Source organism: Xiphophorus hellerii, chromosome 8 (genome assembly GCF_003331165.1).
Source record: "Xiphophorus hellerii strain 12219 chromosome 8, Xiphophorus_hellerii-4.1, whole genome shotgun sequence".
Lineage (NCBI taxonomy): Eukaryota > Metazoa > Chordata > Actinopteri > Cyprinodontiformes > Poeciliidae > Xiphophorus > Xiphophorus hellerii.
Genome location: NC_045679.1, coordinates 20,439,742 through 20,467,543, shown reverse-complemented (window position 1 = coordinate 20,467,543; position 27,802 = coordinate 20,439,742). Strand labels below are relative to the sequence as shown.

General features: G+C 39.0%; 3 protein-coding genes across 4 annotated transcripts; 2 read left to right on the top strand and 1 right to left on the bottom strand.

The window, feature by feature from the left end:
• The first annotated feature begins 238 nt into the window (after positions 1 to 238).
• Positions 239 to 17,894, top strand: lrrc8aa (leucine rich repeat containing 8 VRAC subunit Aa). Its single transcript, XM_032570879.1, has 3 exons — positions 239 to 460; positions 6,630 to 8,748; positions 11,064 to 17,894. The coding sequence occupies exons 2-3, from the start codon at positions 6,640 to 6,642 to the stop codon at positions 11,337 to 11,339; spliced, it is 2,385 nt and encodes a 794-aa protein (XP_032426770.1). The 5' UTR covers positions 239 to 460; positions 6,630 to 6,639; the 3' UTR covers positions 11,340 to 17,894.
• Positions 17,895 to 18,714: 820 nt separating this feature from the next.
• phyhd1 (phytanoyl-CoA dioxygenase domain containing 1) lies at positions 18,715 to 23,487 on the top strand. Of its 2 annotated transcripts, XM_032570883.1 has the most exons (12): positions 18,715 to 18,918; positions 19,817 to 19,975; positions 20,080 to 20,085; positions 20,581 to 20,656; positions 20,746 to 20,793; positions 20,884 to 20,939; positions 21,024 to 21,086; positions 21,173 to 21,194; positions 22,010 to 22,138; positions 22,220 to 22,336; positions 22,627 to 22,753; positions 22,947 to 23,487. In XM_032570883.1, exons 1-12 carry the CDS (start codon positions 18,886 to 18,888, stop codon positions 22,993 to 22,995), a joined length of 885 nt encoding a protein of 294 aa, XP_032426774.1. In that variant the 5' UTR covers positions 18,715 to 18,885; the 3' UTR covers positions 22,996 to 23,487. The 2 variants fall into 2 exon arrangements, with proteins under 2 accessions (XP_032426774.1, XP_032426775.1); XM_032570884.1 differs by lacking the exon at positions 20,080 to 20,085 and having other exon boundaries at positions 18,717 to 18,918.
• Positions 23,488 to 23,727: 240 nt separating this feature from the next.
• Positions 23,728 to 27,342, bottom strand: dolk (dolichol kinase). Its single transcript, XM_032570880.1, has 2 exons — positions 27,206 to 27,342; positions 23,728 to 26,663 (listed from the first exon to the last, which is right to left on the bottom strand). Exon 2 carries the CDS (start codon positions 26,530 to 26,532, stop codon positions 24,961 to 24,963), a length of 1,572 nt encoding a protein of 523 aa, XP_032426771.1. The 5' UTR covers positions 26,533 to 26,663; positions 27,206 to 27,342; the 3' UTR covers positions 23,728 to 24,960.
• Between the last annotated feature and the right edge of the window lie 460 nt (positions 27,343 to 27,802).

The following is a 27,802-nucleotide window of genomic DNA, read 5'->3' as shown; positions in this document are numbered from 1 at the left end:
CATCTCCATGGTGAAACATGGTGGCGGCAGCATCATGGAGAAAGAAAAACTGGCCTTCTTACTCTAAAACCTTTTAAAATAACATTAGATGTGTCTAAAGCAGAGATAATTTAATCTTTGACTACCTCAGAGAAAGAGGTAATCTAAAATGTGAAAAGAAAGTCACAACTGCAAATCAGCCAACGGACGTTTGTTCCAGACAGAAACAGTGACGTGAACACTAGCGCCCTCTTTATATTCGTGCTTTTATTTTGAAGGCGGGGCGATTGCAGCACTTCCTGCTGCTTTGTGAACTCTCCGCCGCTCGGCTCGCTCTCGGGTCTTCGTGCCGTGTTCTGCTCCTCGGCTGTCCTGCGAGGCTCCGGCCTGGTGTCCGAGCGGCCACAGTCACTGAGAACCGATAGAGAAATGTGTCACCCGTGTACGGAGGAGGCGAGACACACCAGTGTTAAAAACACAGGTGAGTTTTTTTCCCCCCTTTCTGTCTTTAATGTTTTTCTTAGTTAGCTGTTACTGCCGCAGCGCTCTGCTGTGGAGTCGGGATGAGGCATCGTTTCCCGTCTCTAGTCGACGGGTTGTTGTTCTGGAGGAGTCCGTCTGAAGAAAGGTCGCTCTTTTTGGTGAAACCCCACCCAATCCTGTCTAATGCGATCATAGCCAGATTCGGAACTCTCTTGTAATTTATTAGAAATAAAACTAAAAACTCTTTCCAGCTGGAGGCCAGGGAGGTGTATTGTTATTTTGGCTCAACCACATGCTGGTGCTTATTCTCGGAGGCTATAAACAGATAGAAAGAAAAGCTTCTGTAATAAATTGCGTGTTTAATGTTGTCGATAAAATGATAAAGTCTTAATCAGACTGAGACTTCATTCTTTGGTCTGGTTTTAATGGTACAATAGAGGTATAATTAGTTTATTGCCTCAAGCTATGACTATTATTATGTTAGCTATTGCTAGCATATTGAGGGATGTTATTTAAATAAACTACACATTTAATTATAAAAGGCAAATTTATTGGCATTTTAGTATTTATTAAATAAATGAGATGCTATTAGATGTTTATTATAAAATGGTGTGAAGAGCTTTAATCAGAAAAGTAGTCAAGAAGCCTATTATATCTGTAGGGGAGCAGCTGACATACAACTCAAGTTGACAAATCTGCCAATAGGGCAACTATTTGTTGTACACTCCACCAATCTGGTTTATATTGCAGAGTGGAGCGATAACACTGATAGAAAGCTGTTAGACGTCCAATGTAAAGTAATCTCTGGTCAGATGAGACCAAAGTTTTACTTCTTGGGCTACACACTGAACACACCTGCAACACACACCATCCTCACCCTGAAACATCGTGGTGGCTGCATCATGCTGCGGGGATGTTTTTCTTTAGACTGGCCAGGTCAGAGTTGTTTCTTGAGTAAACGGTCATTATGACAAGCTTTCTAAAGTTTTGATTTTGCTCTGTTCCAAGATCTGTATTATGAACCTCTCTGTGTGTGGGTGTATATGATCTCAGCGGAGCTGTCATAAAAAAAAATGTTGGTCAGAACCAGTTTGACCCAGTTAATACAAAATCTTGCATGTTTCATCCAACTTCCTGAGCAGACAGGCTCAGGGAGTTTTGCAACGTAAATGAAGGATTTATAGAAACCAACATGTTACAGGAAGAGTCAAAACAAGTGAAGATAAAATCCACTGCAGTCTCTTTGATTTGCTAAAAATCAAAAGAGCGGTCACAGAAAGATTTAGAGTAATGCTTGAACTTATTATAGATGTAAAGTAAAGGGGTTAACATTAACCTGCTTGAAAACTGCTGAACCAAGGGGGGAGCGAGAACAAATAACAAATTTATTAAGCTGGTGGTGACTGAAGGGTGTGTTACCTAACTGTGCTAGGCGAATGGAGGGGAGGAGGAAGTCTGTTTGGGAGAAACTCTAGTCTGTTCAAATCTTGGAGGTCTGTCTCTGTTTTTTTTTTTGTGGACTATTACAGAATTTCACAAGGATCTGAGTTTAAAAGCTGCGATAACTCTGTTCAGTAATCAGAAAATGATATCCTGTGCTCAACAAATCTCTGTTTATGACCCAGATTTTTGTTGTCAGTAACAAGCATCTGTTCGCTTGCAGCAGAAGCCCAAGAAGTTTCTGGAAAACCGGATGGTTTTTAAAGCTTATTGTTTTGAAATTTTTTCATTGCTTTCCGTTTTAATTCCCTTTTAGGCCGCCATGTTAACTACATGTGAAACTGGTAGAAGAGAGTTAACCAAAATGAACTTGTGAGAACTCAGAGAACCCCAGAGAACCTCTTTCTGGAAATCTGCAGATGTGGCGTGAAGGAGTTAGAAAGCAGTGCCGATGATGCTGTCAGGTCCTGTGGGCGTTTCCAACCACTTAGTTTAAAGTTGTTGGGGAAAATGTTAACAGTTGTGCTTTACATAAATGAGCTTCAAAGCCTACTGTAAGTGCCAGGAATGTTGGCATTCGTCCGTCTCTCAATCTATGCATTTCTCCAAACCGCATTTCCTGTTCAGCTAGATTGAATCCTGTGCCTTTATGGTTTCCTTGCAAATAGATGTACTCACTTACAGAGGTTGAACCCTGAACTGATGGAAAAACACTTAAAAACAAAACTAGGCTCTGATATGGAAAATCAGACATAGAACCCAAAACCATTTTCAGTGAAGCCTAAAGGTGGCTCATAAATCCTCCCTCTTGGCATTATTTATTCAGCATGTTTGTGCTATTGAACGTTAACAATGAAAACTATTTTTGATTAAGCTGTTTTCCAGAGGAGATCTTGTTTACCGTAGTTATTTATTTATATGACATTTTATATAGCATACAAGAAGAATGACAACACCTAGCATATTGCCAGTGTGTTTGAACCTGTGCAATTTTTCAGAGAAGGAATTTACAAAAAAAAATTTGGTCTTTAGATTTAAAAAATAAAGTAGAGACTTACATAAAAAATTTTAGGTTCTCATTTGGGAAAAAAAGCAATGCATTGATCTCCATCTTGCTTACAAGTATATTATACTATATGCTGCTCTATCATATATCATAAGATATATTATATATCATATCTTATATGATATATATATATATATATATATATACACTGCTCAAAAAAATAAAGGGAACACTTAAACAGGTGTTTAACACTTAAAGTGTTCCCTTTATTTTTTTGAGCAGTATATATAGTATATATAGCATCATATATAATATATGGCATATTTTATATATGATTGGTGTGATATATCATATATTTGATATGATGTATCACATCATATAGTATCATATTATTATATCATATCATTTATCCAACTTTTTAACAATAGGGCCAGACAGATTGCTCTTTAAAGAGGAGCGGCAAAAGCAAATACGATGGATTAGCAGTGCTTGCCAACAAGTAGAATATTTTATGATGGTAATAATATTAGTAAATATTGCGATAACAATATTAGTGGCGATATATTCCCATTTTGTTTTTGTTTTTTTCTCATCCGTGCTTCCATCACTCTGTGACCTTTAGCATTTTGGAGCATTGTCATTTTGGTCTGGTGTTTGCATTTGCTGCCATGACACTCTGCCCAACTGGCCAAATATTATGTTAGCATGGAAATGCAAGTTCACAACTCTTGCAATGTATTGGCCAACAATTATTGCACTTTAAGATTGACATACAGCAACAATGTCTTCAGTCAGAGGCCTTCTTCCGTCATTTCCAAACTGACTGCCACAGGAGATCTTTCCTGCCTTCAGCGTCAGCATCACCATCCAACAATGTTTTTTTCCTTTGGGATAAATGAAGTATTTTTCATATAATCTGAATATAAAAACTGGAAAAAACTGTTTTTATAAAAACTAAGTTTATGAAAAACCAAGTTAATTTTGTAATTGTAACTGGTGTAGACAAGTGAAATTGATCAACTGTAAAACAAAAAAAAAAACAACATGCCTGCTTTAAAGGCTGGTCTTGCCTGCATTGCTCTTAGGCTGTGGAGCACAGCCTGGACAATAGCTAAGAAACTATTTTAGAAGAAATGCACCAGGAGATCCACGAGCAGAGTGACTGTTTAATCCAGTTCTGAAATTCTCCTTTTGAACACACTTATGATGTCATCTTCCTTTGGGGCTGCTTAGGTCCCAGCAAAAGTCAAACTTGTGTTCTGTGTCAGGAGACAGGCAGCGATATTGTCAGATAGCAATAAGACTCTTGCAGAAGAAATCTATTTTTATGTCCCATTTTATAACAAGCCGACTGTGATAACGTCATGCATTTTTAGATCACACAACCTTTTTGCTATAGTTTACATGAACATATCAGTACAAGTTTGCAGTTTATTTATTCTAGTTCCACCGCTCGCTTTCCTTCCCTTTATCAACAGTGTGACATACTGTCAGTATAAACATTCCTAGTGTTGTGTGTAGTGTCAGATGTAGTTCTAATCTTAGGATTACTCTGGAATACGAATCCCATTTGTGTCACAAAATTGGTTTTGTTGTTTAATACCATGTGAATTATCTTATTGAAGGCTATTTTAACAGCTGCTGGGAGGTGAAGCCTAACATAGAAGGTTCTGTGACTCCTAATTTGGCTAGAACAAGTTAACAATACTTTTTTGAATGACTTATTAGGCTTATTTAATTTCCCTTTTGGATCAATGAGGTGTTTTTGAATTTGAATTATTTTTGCTTAAATCTACAGAGTAACTCTGTAACCATTTTGTCTGTTTTTTAAAATTAAGAGTAAAGCCTTGTTAGTGGGTTTGTCTCTCATCTGGTATAAAGTTGCCTCTGCTTGCTATATCAATAATTAATCACTACTTATTGCAGGACTGCTGGAATAATATTTTGAATGCTGTTCATGTATATTATGTTACAGTTCTTAAAGACAAATCAGAGAGAATCTGGAGAACTAAAACCATCCGCATACCTTTCGTTTTTATATGTGTCTCTTTATTAAGGGCAAGCAGGTCTTATAAGATTGAAATATTAGTTATAATGGCTGTTAATGATATTGACAAAGTTAAAATAAGCGTACTGTAAGATTTAATTGTTGACGTCTTGGCATTGGTAGCTCTCAGACAGTCTTGCATTTCTCATTTGCTTAGCAAAGCCTCCTTGTTGTCTTCCAGTCATGCTTCAGCATAAATGAACAGCTGAAGAGGTTTGCTGTTTTTTAAAGCTGCCATCAGCATGATAAGTTTCACTTCCTTTTTGAGTAGAAAGTTTGTCATTTTCTATTTAAACAGTTTCCTGATGTCAGATCAGAATCTTTTCTTAGCTCTGATTTGTCAGTGAGAGTTACCTGATTGACAGAGCTCATCTGAAGGTCCATGTATTTTTCTAAGATGGTAAAGTGGGGTTTTAAATAAAGACAAAGGTCCAAACTTGAACAGAAAAAGAAGCTAATTTTGAAAATTGTCTGAACTTCAGTATGTCTGCCAGGCGCCGGTATCTAGTTTGACAACCGCTAGCATCTACGTTCTGCATGGAGTGAGGATGACAATACATATTTTGGAGTTTAATGCCTAGGATTTGTTGATTGCTCATCATGAATTGTATCAGAAAATCAAATCTTGCATTATGTAGATAAAAATATATAGGCTAAACGACCTGAAAAACCTAAGGTTGTTCAGTGCTGCTGTCCTTCAGATACCCTTTCTTTAAAATTTTACACAATTTCCTGAATTCTTATTGCAACAACTAGAACACTGAGGTAACGTTAAAATAAAAAAAAAAAAAAAAAACGCTCAGCATGCCAGTGTACTCTTTATTTAAAGTTATTTTCTATTTAGCCAGTTTTAGTTTAATAACTCCTCTTTTCCAGTGAGTTCACAACTTTGCATTATGCTACAACTACAGTATAAATTAATTAATTATGATGAATTACCTGGATCTTGGCTAAATGACTTTTGTTAGGGGTGACTGAATAAATGTATCTTCTATTCTCTTGTTGTCATAACTCAGCAGACCACAATATTTGATGTAAGAAAATGAACACCTGGCTAATTTGCATTTTGGTGCATACTGCACATTGTTGAAGCGCAAAAGAAGTTTGCGCTTCAACATATAATCATATATGCCATGATTATATGGCAAAAAGATTTATGTTTGAAGTAATAGACACATATGAAGATGTTTCTATAAGTAAGCCTGTCACAATAAGCAATTAATCAATTAAACGCATGATAAATAAAATAGTGATTTTTATTTCCACTTTATTTATTGGTTTCAGTTGTGTTTTATTTTGGATGTTTGAAATCTTCCAGGTCCGGTGCTTAGTCTTCTGTACAAATTGGTCTTGAAGAGAGTGAACTTGCATTATTATGCCATTACCAATATATTACTTGAAAATGATCCCACTTCTATATCAACAATATTATTGTTTATCGCAATAAATACTGGGACAATTTATTGTCCAGCACAATTTGTTATTTACCCAAGAGATAATACAAAAACTGGACTTTTTAAAAAATCTATATGCAAAAGTTTTATGTGTTGTGGAAAGCTAGGACTGAGATTCATTTTCCTGAAAATGTTTTACATTTTGGAGGAACAAATTGTTCATTTCCTCTAAGCCATAACAAATAAAAATAAGTAATATTTTGTTTTTCTGCTTTTACAGATAAACCATCATGATTCCCATCACAGAGCTTCGGTACTTTGCTGACACCCAGCCAACATACCGCATCCTGAAGCCATGGTGGGACGTTTTCACCGACTACATCTCAATCATCATGCTGATGATCGCGGTGTTCGGCGGGACGCTTCAGGTCACGCAGGACAAGATGATCTGCCTGCCTTGCAAGTGGATCCTCAACGACACTTGTGATGCCATGCCAAATGCGACAGGCGCCTACGCCCCAGTGCCAAAAGGCATTCAATACGACCTGGATCGACACCAGTACAACTATGTCGACGCCGTCTGCTACGAGAACAAGCTGCACTGGTTTGCTAAATATTTCCCTTATCTGGTGCTGCTCCACACTCTCATCTTCCTGGCCTGCAGCAACTTCTGGTTCAAATTCCCACGCACGAGCTCCAAACTGGAACACTTTGTCTCCATCCTCCTCAAGTGCTTCGACTCGCCGTGGACAACGAGGGCTTTGTCTGAAACCGTGGTGGAGGAGAGCGACCCCAAACCGGTGGGGAAAACGAACGGCTCCATGGATAAGAAGGCGTCGAGCGTGAGCGAGGATGTCGAGGCCAGCATTCCCATGCTCCAGCGAACAAAGTCCAGGATCGAGCAGGGGATCGTGGATCGCTCTGAAACTGGGGTTTTGGACAAAAAGGAAGGGGAGCAGGCCAAGGCGCTTTTTGAGAAAGTGAAGAAGTTCAGGATTCACGTTGAGGAAGGCGACATAGTCTACCGTCTTTACATACGTCAGACCATCATCAAAGTAATCAAGTTCATACTGATAATTAGCTACACAGGCTACTATGTAAGCTGCATCAAGTTCAGTGTGGTGTGCTCAGTGAACATGGAGAAACTGACAGGGTACCGTCTGTTTCATTGTGCACATCCATTGGCTACTCTTTTCAAGATCTTGGCCTGTTTTTACATCAGCCTGGTTATAGTTTACGGTCTCATCTGCATGTACACGCTCTGCTGGATGGTGAGACGCTCCCTCAAACGCTACTCCTTTGAGTCGATCCGCGAGGAGAGCAGTTACAGTGACATCCCCGACCTCAAGAACGACTTTGCCTTCATGCTACACATGATAGATCAGTATGACCCTTTGTACTCAAAGCGCTTTGCCGTGTTCCTGTCAGAGGTCAGCGAGAACAAGCTGAGGCAGCTGAACCTCAACAACGAGTGGACGTTAGAGAAGCTGAGGCAGCGAATCACCAAAAACTCCCAGGAGAAACTGGAGCTTCATCTCTTCATGCTCAGCGGGATCCCCGACACGGTGTTCGATCTGGTGGAGCTGGAGGTCCTGAAGCTGGAGCTGATCCCGGACGTGACGATACCCCCCATCATCGCCCAGCTGTCCAACCTGAGGGAGATGTGGCTTTACCACACTCCAGCTAAAATTGAAGCTCCAGCTCTGGCTTTCTTAAGGGAGAATCTCAAGTCTCTCCACATCAAGTTCACAGATATCAAGGAGATCCCACTGTGGATCTACAGCCTGAAGAACCTCAGCGAGCTGCACCTGACCGGAAACCTGAGCGCCGAGAACAATCGCTTCATTGTGATCGACGGGCTCCGGGAGCTCAAGAGCCTGAAAGTGCTGCGTCTGAAAAGCAACCTGACCAAGCTTCCTCAGGTGGTGACCGACGTGGGCGTGCACCTTCAGAAGCTGTCCATTAACAACGAGGGCACCAAGCTGATGGTGCTCAACAGCCTCAAGAAGATGGTCAACCTGACAGAACTCGAGCTCATTCGCTGTGACCTCGAGCGCATCCCGCACTCCATCTTCAGCTTGCACAACTTGCAGGAGATCGACCTGAAGGACAACAACCTGAAGACGATAGAGGAGATCATTAGCTTTCAGCACCTGTACCGCCTCGTGTGCCTGAAGCTCTGGTACAACCAGATCGCCTACATCCCCATCCAGATCGGAACGCTCACCAACCTGGAGAGGCTCTACCTGAACAGGAACAAGATCGAGAAGATTCCCAGCCAGCTCTTCTTCTGTCGCAAGCTGCGCTTCTTGGATCTGAGCCACAACAATCTGACGAGCATCCACCCAGACATCGGCTTCCTCCAAAACCTGCAGTATTTTGCTGTGACAGCAAACAGGGTAAGAAGCTGAAACATTTCTATTTATCTTATTTAAAGTTTTATGTAAAGTTACTTGCTGTCAAAGTTTTCAGCAGTTTTTCCTTCCAGTTTTTAAATGACAACTATGCAGATTAACTTGACCCAGAGAGAGTGAGTAACTGTTATTAAGGACATTATTTTTTCCTTAAACACTTTGGTTGTTTTCTTAACTTTCACAAAAGTTCAGAATGGAGAAATGACTCACGTAGAACCTGTTAAAGCCATTTTTGACACTTTACGACTCCAGCGAACCACAGTGAGAGCCATTATCCAGAAATGTAGAAAACAAATGGAGTAGTGAACCTTCCCAGGAGAGGCTGGCCTTCAAAAACGACTTCAAGAGCAAATAAATGACTCATTCAGGAATCACAAAATAACTCAGAACAATATCTAAATCGCTTAAGACCTCAAGTTTTGTTGAGGTTAGAGTTCATGATTCAAAAACAAGAGACTGGGCAAAAATGGTCTTCATTGGAGACCTCCAGTGCCAAAACCACTGTCGAGCAAAAAGAAAACAAAGACCCCTTTCATATTTGCCACAGTTCATATTGATGATCATTAGTCCAAGGTAAGCATTCCTTGGACTAATGACACAAATGTGGACTATTTTGAAAGGTGTGCTTCCAGTTACATTGGGTTTAAAACTAAGACAGCATTTTAGAAAAAGGAACGATGGTTGAAGTGTGATGATCTGGGGTGACTTTGCTTCTTCTAAGTTTGCCAGCCTAATTTTCTTTATGGAGCCATGAATACTGCTCACTACCAGAAAATCCTGACAGAAAATATAGAGAAAACATTTACAATACACACCAGGGCAATTTATCCTAGTAGACAATCAAGTCAACCTCTGTATGGCTTAAAAAAGCAGAATTAATAATTAAATTCAATGATAATTTATGATCTCAAACTTGTAGGTAAAAGAACACTTTTTTACAACACCGCCATCATTGTTTTTTTTCTGTCATTTTGCCCGTGGTATCCCATATGATATATGAATCGTTTGATTTAAAAATCCAGCTCGCTAAAATGCTGTTATAGAATTCATATAAAGAATTATCTGATTCCTTCTCAAGAAATACTGCTCTGAGCTCCGCGTGCAAACAACATGGTGTGTTTTCAGTTAACACTACTATTACTGCTGTTTTACTGCGCTGGCTCGAGTAGCTTCTTGCTGAAAATAACCTCCAGCAGGTCTGTGAGCAGCCACAAATAGCTCAGGACCAATCTTTTGTACTTCTTCGTTTAGTTTGTTTACACTTTCAGAATATTACTAGGTGCAAGTAGGCTTTAACAGTGAAATTCATGGTAATGCCATCTGTTTTAGCTGTGATTTGTATAAAATTAAATAGGAGAATCAACTTCTTGGAGCAATCAGAACAATATAAATACAAATATATATCACTGGATTTATTTTTTGGGTCTTGTTTTGATCATGATTTACATGCTTAATGAGACTTCAAAGAGGCAGGCTGCATTTTAAGGGGCCTTTTATCTTGTTTTGACAGTGCCTGTTTTCATGTCTGGTTTGTGTTTCATTCTGACATGAAGTAGAAACAGCTGGCTTTTTTTATGTATTATCGCTTACTAATGTAATCAGTGCTTTGCAAAAGTATTCACACCCCTTGAACTTTGTCAGATTACGAATTCTCACTGGGACTATAGGTTACTAAATTACATGTTAAGATGGGCCACAAATTTAACAGCTACAGACATTATCTTTGGCCTTTCTCCAATATGCAAAAGTTAGCGTTTGTATTTGGATACAATGGTAAAATAGGTAAGTATTTTTCAGTTCAAGCGAGGTTAAATCTACAGTTTTTTGCTGTAAATTTTACAGTTACATAAACTAGCTCTGGGCAATAAATCAATATCAATATATACCGTGACATAATCAATATCAATAGAACGCAGTATTCTGGGGGATGTAGACAAAGTTCAATGAAATATGTGGATTGTTTTTCCTAGTAAAAGCTTGGTCTGGGCCAACTGGAAATGGGTTTTGGGCCTCTTGTGGCCCTCCGGTCACCATTTGAAGAGCCTTAAACTTAAAAAGTTTGACACTTACCCTTCGAAACCCTGAAATGAAGTTTCACTTGTAAAACCGAAACTTTTACAAAAATATGTTAAAACAATGTATAGTCATATTCATACATAGTCCTTCTGTCTCACAGTTATGTTGTATTTTTCACATTGTAAGTATTTGCATTTGCTGTAACACAACAAAATATGAAAACTTTCAAGCAAAGCCTTCCTGTTACTCCTCTTGCAACAGCTTTTTTAATCTCTCTGTTTCAGATTGAGACTTTGCCCCCAGAGCTGTTTCAGTGCAAGAAACTCCGCACTCTGAATCTGGGGAACAACTGCTTGCAGACGCTGCCGTCACGCTTCGGGGAACTCACCGGGCTGACCCAGCTGGAGTTGAGGGGCAACCGTCTTGAGTGCCTCCCTGTGGAGCTCGGCGAGTGCCGGCTGCTGAAGAAGAGCGGCCTGGTGGTGGAGGAAGACCTGTTCAACACGCTGCCGACGGAAGTCAAGGAGCATCTGTGGAGGGCTGATAAGGAGCAAGTTTGAGCCAAAACATAAATGCTGGTAGGAAATTTAAAGAGGCTTGTTGAAGCGAGGACAACCTTAAAGAGAGACACAGCTGCATTGGCCGTGAAGGCAAAAGTAAACTGACAGCTTGTCTGCTTCAGGAGCAGACAGGACCATAAAACTAAGAATGTGGAATATCCACACATACGATTGATTAGTAAGCTTTTCCTGATTGCGAAGTTGCCGAGAATCTGGAAGCTGCTGTTAAATATGCATGCCACAGTGGGATCATTCTGAAGCAAAACTTGTTCATCAGACGACTTTGCACGACTCAGCTCTGCCAGTGAGCTAACTGTGCTCTTTTTCTTTTTAATTATTTTGCTGAGCACAGGGTACTTGCACAAATGAAACATGTTTAACGCTGAATTCACCCATCCCTCCTCTGGACTTCACATCTTGGAGGAACTTTTGTTTTTGCAGTTGTAGCACAAAGTGGCTCGCTGTGTCTGAGGATGTTATCAAGCCAATTGTTCCGCGACTCAAAACTAATCTGGTCAGGCATGAACTTGTTTTTTTTCCATCCGTCCCCTTAATCTCATTATGCTTTGATGCATCTTCCAATGGGCACAAAATGACTGACCACGAACAAATCATCGCACAGGTATTAATTCTGAGAAAACCGCTGGAAATGATTGCAAAAAAATTAAGAACAAACTCTACATCTAAAAACACCCTGCAGTTATAAATTCTCTCATCAGCTCGTGTGACAAGCTGTAACTTGCAGAGGAAGAAGTGGAAGCGGCTTCAGTATTTGTCTTCTGCTCCGTTCTTTTCATCACCAAAAATTATTTTTGCTTAGATGTGCAACAAGGAAACAACGTGACTCAGAATCAAACACTATAAACATTTTGTAAACGCTCGGCTTGATTTGAAGGCAAAGTATTATGACTGAAGAGAGAACCAGAGGTGGGTTCAGAAACACAGTTTCAGCAAATAAGAGAACCGCCCATTGAACACTTGCTGTGAACTTCTGGAAGATGTACACTTAGTCAGATAATTTAAGTGACCTTTGTTCATTTCAGAACATATTTTACTTTAAAGAATGAAATGTAACTCTAATGTACACTAAGTCACATTATGGCACCAACTATTCAGCTCCATTTGTTTTCAGATTAACATATTCAACGTCATAAAAACTTAGTTACCCCCTTACAGAATTCTTTTGTTCTTGTAAGATTATCAGATAAATTTTAATATCAGACAAATATCAACCAAGTAAACACAAAAAGCTGCTTTCAAACAGCGATTTAATGATTTATTAAGAAAACAAATCTATTAAAAACTAACATGGGCCTGTAATTAACTGAGACTGAGCATATCTTGGATTACTTTCACTTGTCAAACTGCCTGTCCCAAATTAAGTAGAACCTGTTTGACAACATGAAGTAGGTTAGAAGATCTCAAAAAGCAGCACAATACCCTATTTGAAAAAAATGTAAGAATAAGAAATAAAGTCCTTGATATTTATGTGAAAAGGATCACAATTCTTTTTAAGGATTTAGAACTCTATCAAACTCTATCTTTAGATATTATACACATGCAGATATGTTTGATGATCAGAAACCTTTAAGTATGTTGAAAACACATAAACAGAAGAAATCTTTAAGGGGGGGAAAAAACTTTTTCCTGCCAACGTATGCCAATCATGTAAACCATAAGCATCATGGAAACTACTCGCCAAAATGATTCACACCATGACTTACATTCTGAATCAGGAGATCTTGGAAAGCTAATTTTGGGAGTATATAGGATGTGAATTAGTCTGAAGGACAGAGGAGTTGCCTGCAGACTCTCGCTGTATTGTCATCATGCTCGCTTTGCTCCATGGAAAGAAGTAGACATTTGTCACTAATGTGTTTATTCATTCACGATGCAGCCGAGGACAAACAGGAAATTGCAAAGCGAAGGGAACTAGTTTCGACCGGATTCCACAAGGGAAGCGGGTTTTTTTATCGACTAAGATCGGAGAGTGAGCTATAGCCACCTTCCATGCTCCAAATTAGTGCAGCCTGCCTTGTCTGCTTGAAACACTTTTCTTGTTTAGACCTGGGATTTAATAGCATCATGTGGAACAAATGTCTTACGTCTACTCCTGCCAAATGTCTCTTGTTGCTAATGTAGCCTTAGTTTTTTATTGGCTATATCCTGTTAATGATCACAAACATCGTCAGGGCTTTTTCTGTTGTGTTGTAAAATGTATAGCTCAAATATTTAATGCTTTTTTATTCTCCACAGCTGTTTTTCTTTTAATTTGAGCTTTTTAAAGGTACAGTAGGAGGCTGGAACGGGCTGGACTTTCCCAATATGTAACTTTGTGCAAAACAAATGACCTAATTTCTTTTATTTATAACAGAAAAGTAACGCTTTTTGCTATTGGTACAACATTATATAGACAATGAAATGGCAAAGCTATGTGATTGTTATTTATAACATACACTTGTTATTTTATAGGCTAAAGCAAAAAATATAGAAAACCCGCTAAAAAAAGTAGTTTATAAAAGTAGTTAGCTCTGTTTGTTGCCTTCTTTCAGACAGCTGGTTGGCAGTGCCCAGCAGCATATGAACGATAGAAGCAAAGGTCACACTAAAGTAGAATTTCTTGAATCCAAAGGAATAACTTGACTGAAGATTATAGCCGATTTGAATCAGTAACTTTTTAAAACCTTGGTACAGTCATAGATACTTGGAGATCCCTCAGCAACATCAGCATAATTTTTGCAGAAACTTCATTATTGTGATTTCTTTCAGAATAGGGAGTCAGTTTTCAACAACCTGTATTGGTCCGATAAGTAGAACTGGGTTGATTTTACTAATTTATGCATTTTATATTGTCGTTGCTTGTGACGGTGATAAAGCACAGGATTATTTGGTTTCTAACTGAAGCAGAGAAGCAATGTGAGCAGTATGGTCATTTTTAAGGAAAAGTATACAGTATCAGTTATTAACCAACACGGCAACAACATTAATTTTGGATCGGTGCATCCCAATTTTAAAGACTTACTTTCATGCACAGCATCCGAGAAATTAGACATGGTCAAATAAATCATCTAGTTGCCATTATCAGACAATAAATGACTGGAAAGAGAGCAGTGAAAATCCGACACCTAAGCACCATAGCTCGTGTTGACAACAACTCTCTTCAGTGTAGAAGTTGCAACAGAAGGAGACAATGTAGTTAGCTATTTTTAATATTAGTAACATGATAAAAAAATCGGAAGTCTTAGTCACTTTAAGGATCCATTTATTTTACAAATAAACAGACCTTACTCTTTACAGTTTGTTTGATTTAAGCTGCTTAAAACAATTTCAAATGTCCACTCCATAAATATGTATTCTTTATTTTAAAACCACAGCAACATGCTTTACTGAAATGTATCCTAAAAGAAGGGAAAAAAGTGCACATTTTAAATTTAGTTGTTTAAAGAGACGTTAGAATTGGATGAAATTGGTACTAAGAGATGAAAGATTTAGAAAATCAGCGATTGTAAATTGACCACAAAATTGTGCCCAGGTCATCTCTACAGAAGAACAGCAGAAAAACTATTTTATTTTATGCTTGTTAATGCAAACATGTAAATAAGTAACTAGGCATGGAAATACATCAATAAAATTTATTGACAAGCTGCAAAAAAAAAAAACTAACAAAAAAAAACGCAGTTAGCGGTTGCATATAATCAAATTGTGTGTTTTTTTCTTTAATAATGAGGCAGAGTTTTGCTAATGTTAAACAGATCTTGAAGAACTTTAAGATAAAATAGAATAACATAAAACCGAAATATCTTTTATTGTCCCACAGTGGGGAAATTTTATATTTGACATTCTTACATTCTGATCTCTTTGGAGATTTAGAGAAAGTTTTTCTGCAAACATTTAGCTGAATGTTTCTCCTCAGTGAAATCTGTTTCACCGAGGCCTTGGCTAAATGCTGCTGATCGCAGGTGAAGTTCTTGCATAATGGAGTGTGTGTTTCAATCTTTTTCCTATATATCTATGAAACGTTTGAGTCTGTTATGTGTGAGGTGATAGGAGACGCAAGCGAAGGATTTAAATTGCGTTTGCCTTAGTGACAAATCCATCCTAATGAGTGTGCTATAGATAGACTCTTCAATGAATTTTAATACAGTGCCTTATAAAACAGATTGTTTTACATTTCATCATGTTTCATCCCCAAATGTTAATGTGTTTCTTTCAAATTTCATGAGATTCAGTAACAACAAAGTATCTGAAAGTAGAGAATAACTGCGAACTGGAAGGAAAAGGATGGTTTTCAGGTTTTTACTCAACAGATCTGAAAAGTGTGGCATGCATTTATATTTTCTCTGATGTACTTACTGTAGGTCTGGACTATGATTGGCCCATTCTAGCTTGTGAATGTTTGTTTTGTTTTTTTTCTTATCTAAACTATTCCACTGTAGATTTGGCTGCATGTGTACGATGACTTGCTCAGTTAAATCAGTTTTGGATGTTGGAAGCTGGAATAACGTGACACCCAAGTTGAGGGTGATGTAGTTGCAAATCAGAAATCACTGGTATCTATACATTGTTCTCTCTTTAAGTGCTGTTCATAACACAAGCTGATAGTAATGTAGTTTTCTCCACATTGTACGTTAAAACATGAAAGGAAAATGCTTTAAAGTAGACATAGCACTATGTCTGCCACTGGTCAGCAGGGGCAAGTTACATACATGAACAAGTTACATACATTCTACATTCAGGACCGCCATATTCAGTGGTGTTTTCACGTTGAAGTAAAGTGTTCGTTCTCTGCCATGTATAGTGTTTTTGCATGTGAGCCAGAAAGTTCAAATCTGGTCCAATCAGACCAGAGCACCGTCATTTGCATGTTTGCTGCTGTGTCCCTTTCATGAATGGCTTTGTTCTTGCCGCTCTTCCTTGAAAGCCAGTTCCGTGAAGTGGACAAATCATAACGAAACACACGGAGGTTTCTGACTGTAAGGTGACGGCGTGTGAAAAAGTTGCGTGTCGCGCGGTCAAGACTGAAGCCCTTCAAGTAGATGAAGAAGCGATTTTTTTTCTATAGCACAAAGAGCTGCATAGACTGTCGTGCTGTAGGTACATGGAGAGGATGTAGGAGATGGTTTATGTCACTCCAGAGTAAATTTGATATTGTAAGCGATCATTAAGGTGGTGCAGTGCAGCCCTCCCTCCTGCAGCCTCCTGCAGAGTGTCGAGTTAAAACGTAATCGCAGCATTCTTTGTATAGCCTGTCATTTCTTTAGTACTTTTTAACGTTGCCCGACAATATCTAATCTGCATTTCGTCCTCAGTTAAAAAATACTGTTCATTGCTAAGGTAGTCACATAAAGCTTTCCCAGGATATCCTTTCCCGCTGATTCAGATTTCCCCAACTAGACCTTTCTATGGATTGCGATCGGTGCATGCTTTTGTTTCTCTGACCTCCAGAGCTTTGCACAGACGTCATTTCATCTCTGAGTCATGCTTTTTATGGCAGCGAGCTCCCGTTCACCTCGTGTCAGCGCTTGGGAATCAGGTGAAGGTCTGAGTTAAGGTCAGTGGAAAACCAAAAAACAGAAAAAAAGGGAAGTAAAGTCAAGCACTTTTGTTTCACTCACATGGGCGGCCCATTTCTATTTAAGCAGTTATTTAAGCCATTTAAAAGCTTTTGTTGTCGATCCGTGCGAATGTGCTAAAAGTTCTTAATTTAACGTCTGCCTTTTTTAAAGTGCAACATTATATGAAAAGGTGCCCCGTGTGTATGTTCTGTACGCCTTAAGTGATTTTGTTTGTGCAAAAGAGCATGGTGAGTGAGTGAGTGAGTATTTACTTAGTTGAGTTTCACAGGTTCAACTCCACATCAACGGTCAGAGCAAACTGTCTTCAGGTTCTTTTGTTGTTTTTTTTTGTGGATGGATATGCTGACACGGCTGAACAGAACCAGAATCAGCTCACGACAATCTTAACTGGAAGCGAAGGCGATCTCTGCCTTCTGCGTTGACATCTCTTAATACCTAAAATATGTGTGTATTTACATTTTGAGGTGATCACATTTTCATTTTAATTCCTCATAATTCCAGTATTAACTTATTTTTGAAAAAAAAAAAGTGTTTTCTTTTTTTTAAGTGCTGAACTGCCATGATTTCATTTAATCTCTGGCTGTCTGTGTACCTTTTAAATACATGATTGTATTTACTGTCTACAGTGAGTTTATCTCCGTATTCTGATGCCTGTAGATCAGGGAATTACAAAAAAAAAACAACTGTTGGTTTTATTTTTCTTCATGTGACTTCTTAATAAAGCATGGGTTTGTTCAAGCTAAACTGATGTGCAGTATAGCCATACTAAAAACCACATAATTAACCCTTCGAAAACCGTCTCTTTGAATATAAACTGCAAGCTAAATGGACACATTTTTGTCTGGATCATATGTAACAATGCCTTTACGATGACAGTGTTTGCCGAGCGAATGAAACGCTGGCTTTTTAAGTGTCTGTAACGGCGAATGTTCAGATCCTACTTTTGTACACATGATAATAAAATGAACAGTTAACACTATTTCCTGTGTTTGACTATTAATTCGTAATCTGGGCTTGTTCCTGTTTAAAGGAGAAGTTAAAAATTGCTGAGACGCTATTCTTGCACACTTCCAGTAAGGATGAGGGGATAGGGGCATGTCCAAGGTTACAACATAAAGTCCTTAGGAATTAAAAAAGTAATGTTTTAGCTTGCCCTTGTCTTATTATGAGATGGCTTTATGTTGATGCTCTAAAAGTGAGGGGAAAGCCGTAGCTAAAGCTTATCATTTTTTGAGCAGGAAAATATTTTTAGCACATTCTTTCACTCACATTGAGGCATATATAAGTACAAAATGGACAAATACAGTTCTTATCTAATCTGATCTAAAATATTTGGGTACTAACAGAGAATGCTCTTTAATGATTCCCTTTTCCACAGCATGTAGATTTTCCAGAGACGGCAAGATGAACGAGGTGCACTTCTGATCAAAATTTTTATTATTTATTATTTGACGTAGGATTTAGGTCTGGGAATTTGGAAAATAAAACATTTTCTGACAATTCAGACAAATTTTATGTATAATATGTTTTTTAAGAGTCTGTTTCTCATACAGGATTGATGGAAGTTTTTATTTGTTCATAACCATCAGACATGTTTTCCAATTTTGTTTTTAAAATTGTATGGCTACGCTGAACATAGAAAGAAATGTCGATAATCGTACCGAGTATAAACTGAGTATTTATATTTTTTATTAAACTTATCGCCAGAGAGATTGAGATTTTATTTATGTATGCTTTATGTCACGTTAGTGACACACAGTGGCCAGATTGTGCCGCTACACCGACACAAGGCTCAAGCTGCTGGTCGCCTTGTGATGCAAGGAAAGAGTTAAAAGTGCAAAATCCCATTACGCTACTGTTGCATTTAAATTGGTTTTGACAGCTCACGTGTTCAGACTGCAGGTTACCCGGATGAAAAAGGTGACACACGGTGGCTTTGCTTCGGCGGGATCGCTTCCCAGTAGATCACAATGGATTTTATGACAGATCAAGACGTGCAAAAGGTGAGGATTTTTCCCCCCTTTACCATATACATTAATTTAAAAATACTAACTTAAACAAAACAAAACTGCTGAAGCTACAACTTTTTCTGAAATACTCTTAATAAACATGCGCTGAAGGAGGATGCCTTCTGCCAGGATCGTACTGCGCAAAAAAAGGGAAAAAGTGCAAATGTTTGCGATGATTACGTAAGAATGCTGCACCCACAAGAGGCCGCTTATGGGTGCAGCATGTGGCCAAACTGTGTTTAGAGCAACAGATGAGTCAATATTCCGTTTAATCACCAACATTAGGCGACCGATGTCTTAAAAATAGCATTCCACAATCCAGATGGCACAGATGGTTGCATAACGCAACTACAAATTGCTTCAGGTTTTCACATCGATGCTGAATCGGTTATTTTCACCACAGTTTGGTACTCATCATATTTATTTTGCACAGTTTCGCCACTGCAACTGGAAAGGATTCAAACAAACTCAAATTAAGTTTTAAACAAATCTTTAAAAAAATCTAAAATAAATAATTTACCAACGTGGTTGTAACCTTTAGAAGATGCTGTAATCTGGAAAAACGTTGTGGTAGTGATATAAAGCAGTTAAAACTTTATCCAACTCTGTACTGTCTGAAATTTAACTACTCACATCCTTTCAGCCACAGAGAGGTCATTTAAACTTTAATCAAGTAGAAACACCTTGTGCTTTCACTAATTTATAAAATTAGCACATTTTTTATTGCCTAATCAGAATTAGAATGATTTTTTTTTAATCAAGAAAATGTACTCTTATATAAAAACATAAATATTTATTGTGCAAATGCAGAAGATTTGACTGTGTCTGTTAAAAAAATAATCAAATGTCAGCTGCAAAAATGTCATCTCCACGCCTCTGTTTTTTTTTTTAGTACAAGCAGGATGGATACGTGGTTCTGGACGGGCTGCTGACCTCTCAGGAGTGCGATGAGCTGAGGCAGAGAATGGCTGAGATCGTGGACCGCATGGACGTCCCCGAGCACTGCCGCACCACTTTCTCCACCTACCACGACGAGCAGCTAAAAAAGCAGGTGACTTAGTCAGAAACACATCAGCCCATGCTGACACTCTTTTGACGGCTCATTCAACCTGATTCTCCTTCTCACATGCTTTCCGTCGCATCTCCGTGTAAAAGATGCAGGTAGGGCTGCAGAAATTCCCGTCACGGTTAGTGTCTGGCAAAAGCAGCTGCATCGCATTACAGTCATGGACTTTTACATATTTTTTGGGAGTACAGAGCATTGAAAAAGCAGCATCATGGATACTTGCAACTGAAAATGGAGCAAAAGCTGATTCTTCAAAAATATTGACTTAGTATATATCTTTGCTACACTTTTTATTTTTAGATTTTTGTATTTTTAACAATTAAGAAAAACTTGTTTCCCTTTTATTTCATAATTACACACAACTTCATGTTGGTAGTTTGTTGGTACAAAACACCAACAAACTATACAAACGTTTGTGGTTATGACATAACTGATTGTGACAATATTTTGCAAGGCACAGTATGCACCTTTAACCCAAATTTCCTTCTGCCAGACTAATGCCTAACTCTTTTGTCAACAGTGTGTTTAGAGACAGAGTGCCTTTCACCTCTGATGCATCAGTTGACTGCTGTTAATATTTCATCCTGCAGGGGAATGCGGATTATTTCATCACAAGTGGAGATAAGATCCGTTTTTTCTTTGAGAAGGGTGTTTTCGATGACAAAGGTGAGCTCTTGTGAAACCCTATCTTGTCCTGTCAAATATTTAACAAGCAAAGAAAAGCCAAATGAACCGGAGCGCGTCTTGACCTGCAGGGGAATTCATCGTGCCGAAGCAGCAGTCACTCAATAAAGTTGGGCATGGTAAGAAATCCCGATTTATTTATTCATGTCCAAAAACAAAATAAATAAAATCCCCGTGTTGACACAATGACAGACACTTTCTCCTTTTAGCCCTACATGCGTATGAATCTTTGTACAAGAAAGTTACATATTCGCCCAAGGTCCAGGTGAGTTAGATGTAATACAATATCAGAGAATGGGCTTAAAGGACAAATAATAATCAGCATTTAAATGAAATGTTGTATTTTTAGGGAATAGCCAAGAAACTGGGCCTGGTTAATCCTGTGATACTGCAGAGTATGTACATTTTTAAGGTAAAGGATGAGTCTGTCTGAAAGCGTTACACAGCAAATAGTGCACGACTACATTGAGAAATCATTCATTGTTGTATCTACTCTAGCAACCAGGAATTGGTGGTGAAGGTAAGAAAGCTTTTATTTCTTCATTTATTGCCAGAGAAAGGAATATGATAAACATATTATAATTTAAAATTGTACAATAAATGATCATACTGGCTCAAGGATGATATTCCAGAGCACAAGCTCTGACTAAAACAGAACAAATATTATGAATACTTAAATAATTTCATATCTTCATTGTTGTTATTTTTACTGTTTCATTTGCAGGTCAGAACAAAAAAACAGCTTTCCTTGTAGCATGCAAAGAATTGTTCATTTAATAAAAAATAAAAAAAACGCAGCTAATATTTAGTTGAATCTTTTATTTCCGGGCCTCCAAAGAAACTTTACTCATAATAAAAGCAACTAAGATATTTTTAATGGCCTACGTAGCCTGAATGATCAGGTTTTGCCTACATTAAAAATAGGAGAAAGCAGTGTGTGGCATTCAAAAAGATGAAATGATGTTATTGCTACATCATTAGAGGAAAAAGCATTCGTATGCAATAAAATGATGCAAATATAATAATCTGATGCATACCAGGTGTTTCCCTCTATCCTGTTCTTCATTCTAGGTATTTAACGTACATCCAGATGGGACTACTGTGTCTTCCTCTTGACAAAACTGGATAAATATTGATTGTGGGAATTTCAATCAGCCAATCTAAGTGCCGTTAGCCTGTTACGACACTGTGTTTCACCCTGACAGTATGCAGTAAATCAGTCATAATACAGAAATGTGATCATTACCTTATGCACTTTGTGATAGTGGGGAGTCACCATGATCCCTCACGACATGATGGAATGTAACTTGCAGTCGATCGTTGTGTGTTGCACAGTGACGTCGCACCAGGACGCCACGTTTCTGTACACGGAGCCCCTGGGCAGAGTTATGGGACTGTGGATCGCCCTGGAGGATGCAACTGTTAACAATGGCTGCTTGTGGTTCATACCAGGATCACAGAGTAGTGAGTACCACACTGGACAATATATCTGTTGGTGCGTTTGTCTTTATGTGAATTTCTCATGTCACCACGTTATTTTCTTAGGCGGTATTTCCCGTCGAATGGTGCGCACCCCAAAAGGCACCTTCCCGCTGACAGACTTCATCGGAAGAGAGCCAACTTATGATGAGGACAAGTTTGTAGCTGCACCTGTTAAAAAAGGTGAACGAGGCAAAGAGACCGTGTTCGGATGACATAAAGATGTATAGAATGAAAGGGGTCTGATTTGTTAAAATACAAAAATACTTATTTACTCCTTGTGCCTAAAATAACATTTTGCTACAATGTTTATTGAAGTGCCGTCTCTATTTTATCTGCATAGACGGGCCAATTTCCATCTGTTTCTCTGGACGGCAGCCATAATTACTAACTATTTCCAAATGGATTGAGGCCTTTACATGGTTCACCTGGAAATAATAGATTTTTTTTCTCATCCGTCTCCTTGTGTTCAGGTGGTGTGCTTCTGATTCACGGGGAAGTGGTGCACAGAAGTGCTGAAAACACTTCTGAAGACTCTCGCCACGTCTACACCTTCCACATCATGGAGGCCCTGGACACTCGCTGGAGCCCTGACAACTGGTGAAAATAGTTTTTTTCCTATGTCAGACCCCTCTAACTGGGGGTTGACATTGCTTGCATTTTACTTTCACACTGCTCTTATCTAGCACATAGCTTACTTGTTGTGAACAATAATTTAATTCCACACAACAGACAAAAATATTTTGGATTTGTCTGTGTAGCCCATAAATCATGTTTCTTTTTGTTTTTCAAGGCTGCAACCCACAGAGGAGCTGCCTTTCCCAGCTCTCTACACTAAATGACACCAACGTCTCTGGCAGCTTACAAAGAGGAACAGTTTTATACAAGGAAGATGTTCGACGACGTCAGCAGAAAGTTTCTGGGAACAATGTTTCACACCTCAAGTGTCTGTTGTTAATGTGTAAATCAGCTCAGTGGTTTTTCAACTTTTCTGGGTCACAACTCCTCAGGTTGGCAGGCTGCACCGTCAGAGCACCGAGCATTATGTTGAGAAAGCCACTGCAGTAATATGTAGTCCATAAATAATGGTTAAACACTATAATGAAAGCATACCTATTTTTTAAATGTGACCAATAATTACTGGAATAAATATTTTTAGCATTTTAATAACTGTCCCATGGATTATCTTTGGTGATAAAAATATATTTTTTTAAATTATTTTTAGTGAGCTACTTTAAATTTATATTGTCAGCAATCTTAATTTTGTAAACCATTGCTCTGTGCCTCGCAAAAGTGTTAACATTTCCTGGAAATTATAAACACCAATAACGTAATTTATTGGGATTTTATTAAACAAATCCTACACTTAGTAATGGATAATTGGAAGCGCTCACCTTACCTTAACCTGTCTGTTTACAGTTTAAAAAACCATGCCTCATTTTTACTTCTAAATCTCAATAAAATTATTGAGACATTTGTCATTGTGGTGTGACAAAAAGCAAGAAAGTCTAAGCATTCCAACAGATGTCCATTTTAAGATTCAGCTTGACTAATTAAACTTCAAGGCCAAATGATTTTTAACACAAACATGTAAACATTTTTATTAAGGATCAAATTATAAAAGAGAAAGTTCATTTTTGTGTGTTTGTAGTATGGTCATTCATTCACACAGGAGGCTTAGCAGGTATCTGCCATGATGCGCAGATCATGCAATAATACAGAAAAAGGAAAGAATCATGAGGATACTACTATTCCAAAACACGTCACAACTGAAAAATATACATATATAAAATAACGCCAATCAACACTGAAATCAAATAATAGATAATAAATTAAAGTATCTTTGTGTATAAATGATGAAGTCCAACATAATGACATTTAAGGACACATCTACAAAGCATCTTAAATTAAATCTCAGGGTGTCTGTTCATAGGTTGACCCAAAAACATACATACCGATTCATCGTCATAATCATAATACTACTAATAATAATAGTTTAAATGATCAGTTTAACAAGGAATGGTCCAGTTAAACCACAAACACACAGAGCAAAGTAAACATTTAGAGCAAAATCGTAGCTGAGGAAAGCTGCATATAAACATGTTACAGTACTAGAGTTCACATCAGTGTCATGCAGAATCACAAGGAGAGCCAGCCCTTATACAAATAAGTTGATTTGGACTGCCATGTTTTTATCTACAACTTCTACAATAAGTGATCACCTGCTAGAGAAAATACACATCTTAAGGCATGTTAGCATAGCGGGCAGTCCTTTATATTGCCATGGGGGAGTCAAGACTGACAATCAAAGAACAAGATTGATAAAGAGAGAAAACTTTAAATGATGTTCTTCCAAGGCAATGCACGTAGATGTGTTGGTTGTACATAAAAGATATCAAAAATCAAAACGATACATGGGAGTTCCATATGCATTCCCACTGTGCTAAACTCAGTTTGCATAATTTAAGAGTTATAGGTGTCAGTGGTTGAGTTCTTCAGAGGCAGGACAGAAATGTACACCACCACTGACACTGAGCTCATGTTTCTTTATAACCTGCTCTAGATCTCCTTATTGCAACATGAAGGTGTACAGTGACTGACTTCATGTGCGCAACATCATTTTCTGGAGAGCTTTAAGCAATTTCTTTGTGCTGAGATGCTCTATCTTTTCCTCTCCTGTCTGCTGAATCCTAAAGGGCTTCCGTTACTTATTTTTCTTTAAGACATTTCATTCACAATTTCGCTTTCCCACAGGAAACACTCGAGTATAGACAGATAGGAAATGTTTCTTTTTGCCATTTGTTCATTTAAAGCAACAACAGGATGAAGAGGTAGAGCGGCAGCAAAAGATTGTCAATCTGGGAGGTGTAGGCTTCCAGCAAAGCCACGAGGGTGATGGAGCCAACAATCCATGAGTAGGTAGAGTTCAGATTGATGCTTCCATCAAAGATGAGGAACATCACCACGGCGATGATCTGGGCAAACACGGACGTTGCGGTCCCCTCCAAGGTTTTCCTGGTGCCAGGCCAACGGATCTCTCCCATGGTACTGCCAAAGACAGACGCAACGGTGTCTCCGACTCCCACAGCCAGCACGCCCGCATAAGGTACCAGACCCCCAGCCCCAGTGAGGATCCCCTTGGGAGCACAGGGTCCAGGAAACAACCAAATGGGCAGAGACATGCCCAGCAGCAGATAAATGTGAGTGAGAATAAGAGGGCCAGAGTCTCTTTCATCCAGGAACAAGGTGAGAAGTTGCCTGAGCAGCTGGCCGAAAGGCAGGATACGAAAGTAACGGGCATACTCCAGCAACAGGAAAACTGCCAGGCATCCGACAGAAGCCACATGTAGCAGCTGTCTGTCGTAAATCAGTCCTGGAACGTAGGTGGCCACTACTATCAGGTGGAAATACTTCCTGACAACGGTAGAGGCCTGGTGCTTCTTGGATCCCGACTGGCGCTGATAGTTCTGATGTAGCACAACACAAGTTGCGACGATTGCCAGAAACACCCAATACCCCAGCAAACAAAGTCTTCTGTCATTCAGGGTGACAAAGTCCAAAAGCCACATGATGGGGTGCCGGTCGATGAACAGCGACAACCACGGCATCAGGATACCCAGAACCAGAACGGCTGTCATCATATGAAAGAAGAGGGAGGACACCCAAGTCTCAGACTCCATGAAGCAGAAGAGCAGGGCGAAGAAAACACCCAACAGCAGTGAACCCACCACCACCACCGGCAGAAAGTAGTTCACTGGGTCACCTTTGACCTCTGCCAGGTTCAGCGAGCGCTTGATGAGCTGGTTCAAGATGAAACTGATTCCACCGACGATGAGGAGGGCCTCTCCGGGTGTGAAGCAGCGTGGAAGCAGGTAAAGCACAATCAAACAGAGATAAACAAAGATCAACAACACCTCTAGTACCTCGATGACCTCCGACACTGTCAGGGTCTGTTTTGTCGTGTAGAGGATTGCGCTGCCAGCCAGCCCTGAGATAATGCAAGTGTTAGTCGGGACGGGTCTTGTAACACCCAGCGCAATCAGGGAGAGGAACAGCGCCAGCATCATGCCTGTGATGGTGATCACCATGGAGAACCGCTCGAAGTAGACATTCCCTGAGGCAGAGCACTTTTCTCTCAGCACCAGGCCCATCAGAGGCATCACCATGGAAGCGGGAACGATGCCACTGTTGGCTGACAGGCGAAACTGGAACACGGCAGCTCCCGACTTGAGCAGACGGTCCCATTTGTGCTGGACGTAGAACGCCTGAATGACGAGAGCTATGCTGCACCAGGAGTGCTGGTTCCAGATGGCCATGTGGACACAAAGCACCACGGCCAGGACAACAGCGGACTCCACGTAAACTGGGTTCACCTGCATGGTGTCAGGGAGGATGAGGCCAAAGAGAGATGGAGGGACTGATCTGAACAGATGCGTCTGAAGCAGAACAGGATACCTTGTCACTTCCTTTTGATGCCGTTCTTCATCGTGTGGCAGGTATGTTTTGCATGCTACAAGGAAAAAAACAAAAAAAGAAATGTATAAACAAATGAGAAAGGGGAAATACATTAAAGGATGCAGTGTCATAAAAGTTAATCACTGTATTCAAGATCGTAAAATCACTTTTCAGTTCAAACGGGATATTGAACTCTTGCAAAACCAACAAGATATAGTCAGTGTGGAAAAACTTGCGTTTAGAAACATGCTCAGTCTGGTGTGGAAAGACACGGGTGATCTTTCCACACCAGCTGCAACCTTTGCTCCTGTGGGGGTGGACGTCGGGTAAACAAGCAACCACAGATCAGCTGTCCTTTTTTGACAGATGATCGCTATTCCTTTGCACATAAATCCGAAAATGAAAAACACAACCTACAGAAATTATTGTATTCTTTACAGAAAAGAGGCGATGGGTTAAAGACAGGATGCTGCAACCTCACACGTCACAGAGCTAACACTAAAATCCAGCTGATTGTAGCGAGTTAGCCACTGAGCACCGACAGAAGGCTTTGTGGAAGTGAAACCCACACCGATAAAGACAAACAAGAGTACCCACCACATAAATGCAGCTATATCTGGACGAACATGCGCTATGACGGGACGAGCTCCCACCGTTTCTGTGTAAACCTGTTGGCTTTGTCAGCTGTCGCTCCTCTCACAGCCTGCAGGAAGGGGCCATGTTTGACAGCATGGTCACGTGGTACCGTCACGTAAAAAGACGGAAATGAACAGTTTTATTTGATTATGAAAGTGTTTATTTGTAATAATAATAATAATAATAATAATAATAATAATAATAATAATATAATTTTATATAATTTATATATTAATATATTATATTAATATAATTTATTATATTACTATATACAGGATTAAAAACTAATTTTGCAAAATATTGTAAAATTTTACTGTTGGTCTTTAAAATAAAACTTTACAATAACACTAACTATAATTATAATTAAAAGATATGCGATTACAACGCCTGATATTTACTTTATCTTTGTTTTATTACTCTTCCCCTAAATGTATTTGTTACATCAGAGCTTATTCGTGTATACAAGGATCTTTTCACGAATGACTCGAGAAACATATATTCTCTAACTAAAAAAATATTTCAAAACACACATCTCCCTTTGGCATTTTGTTGTTTTTC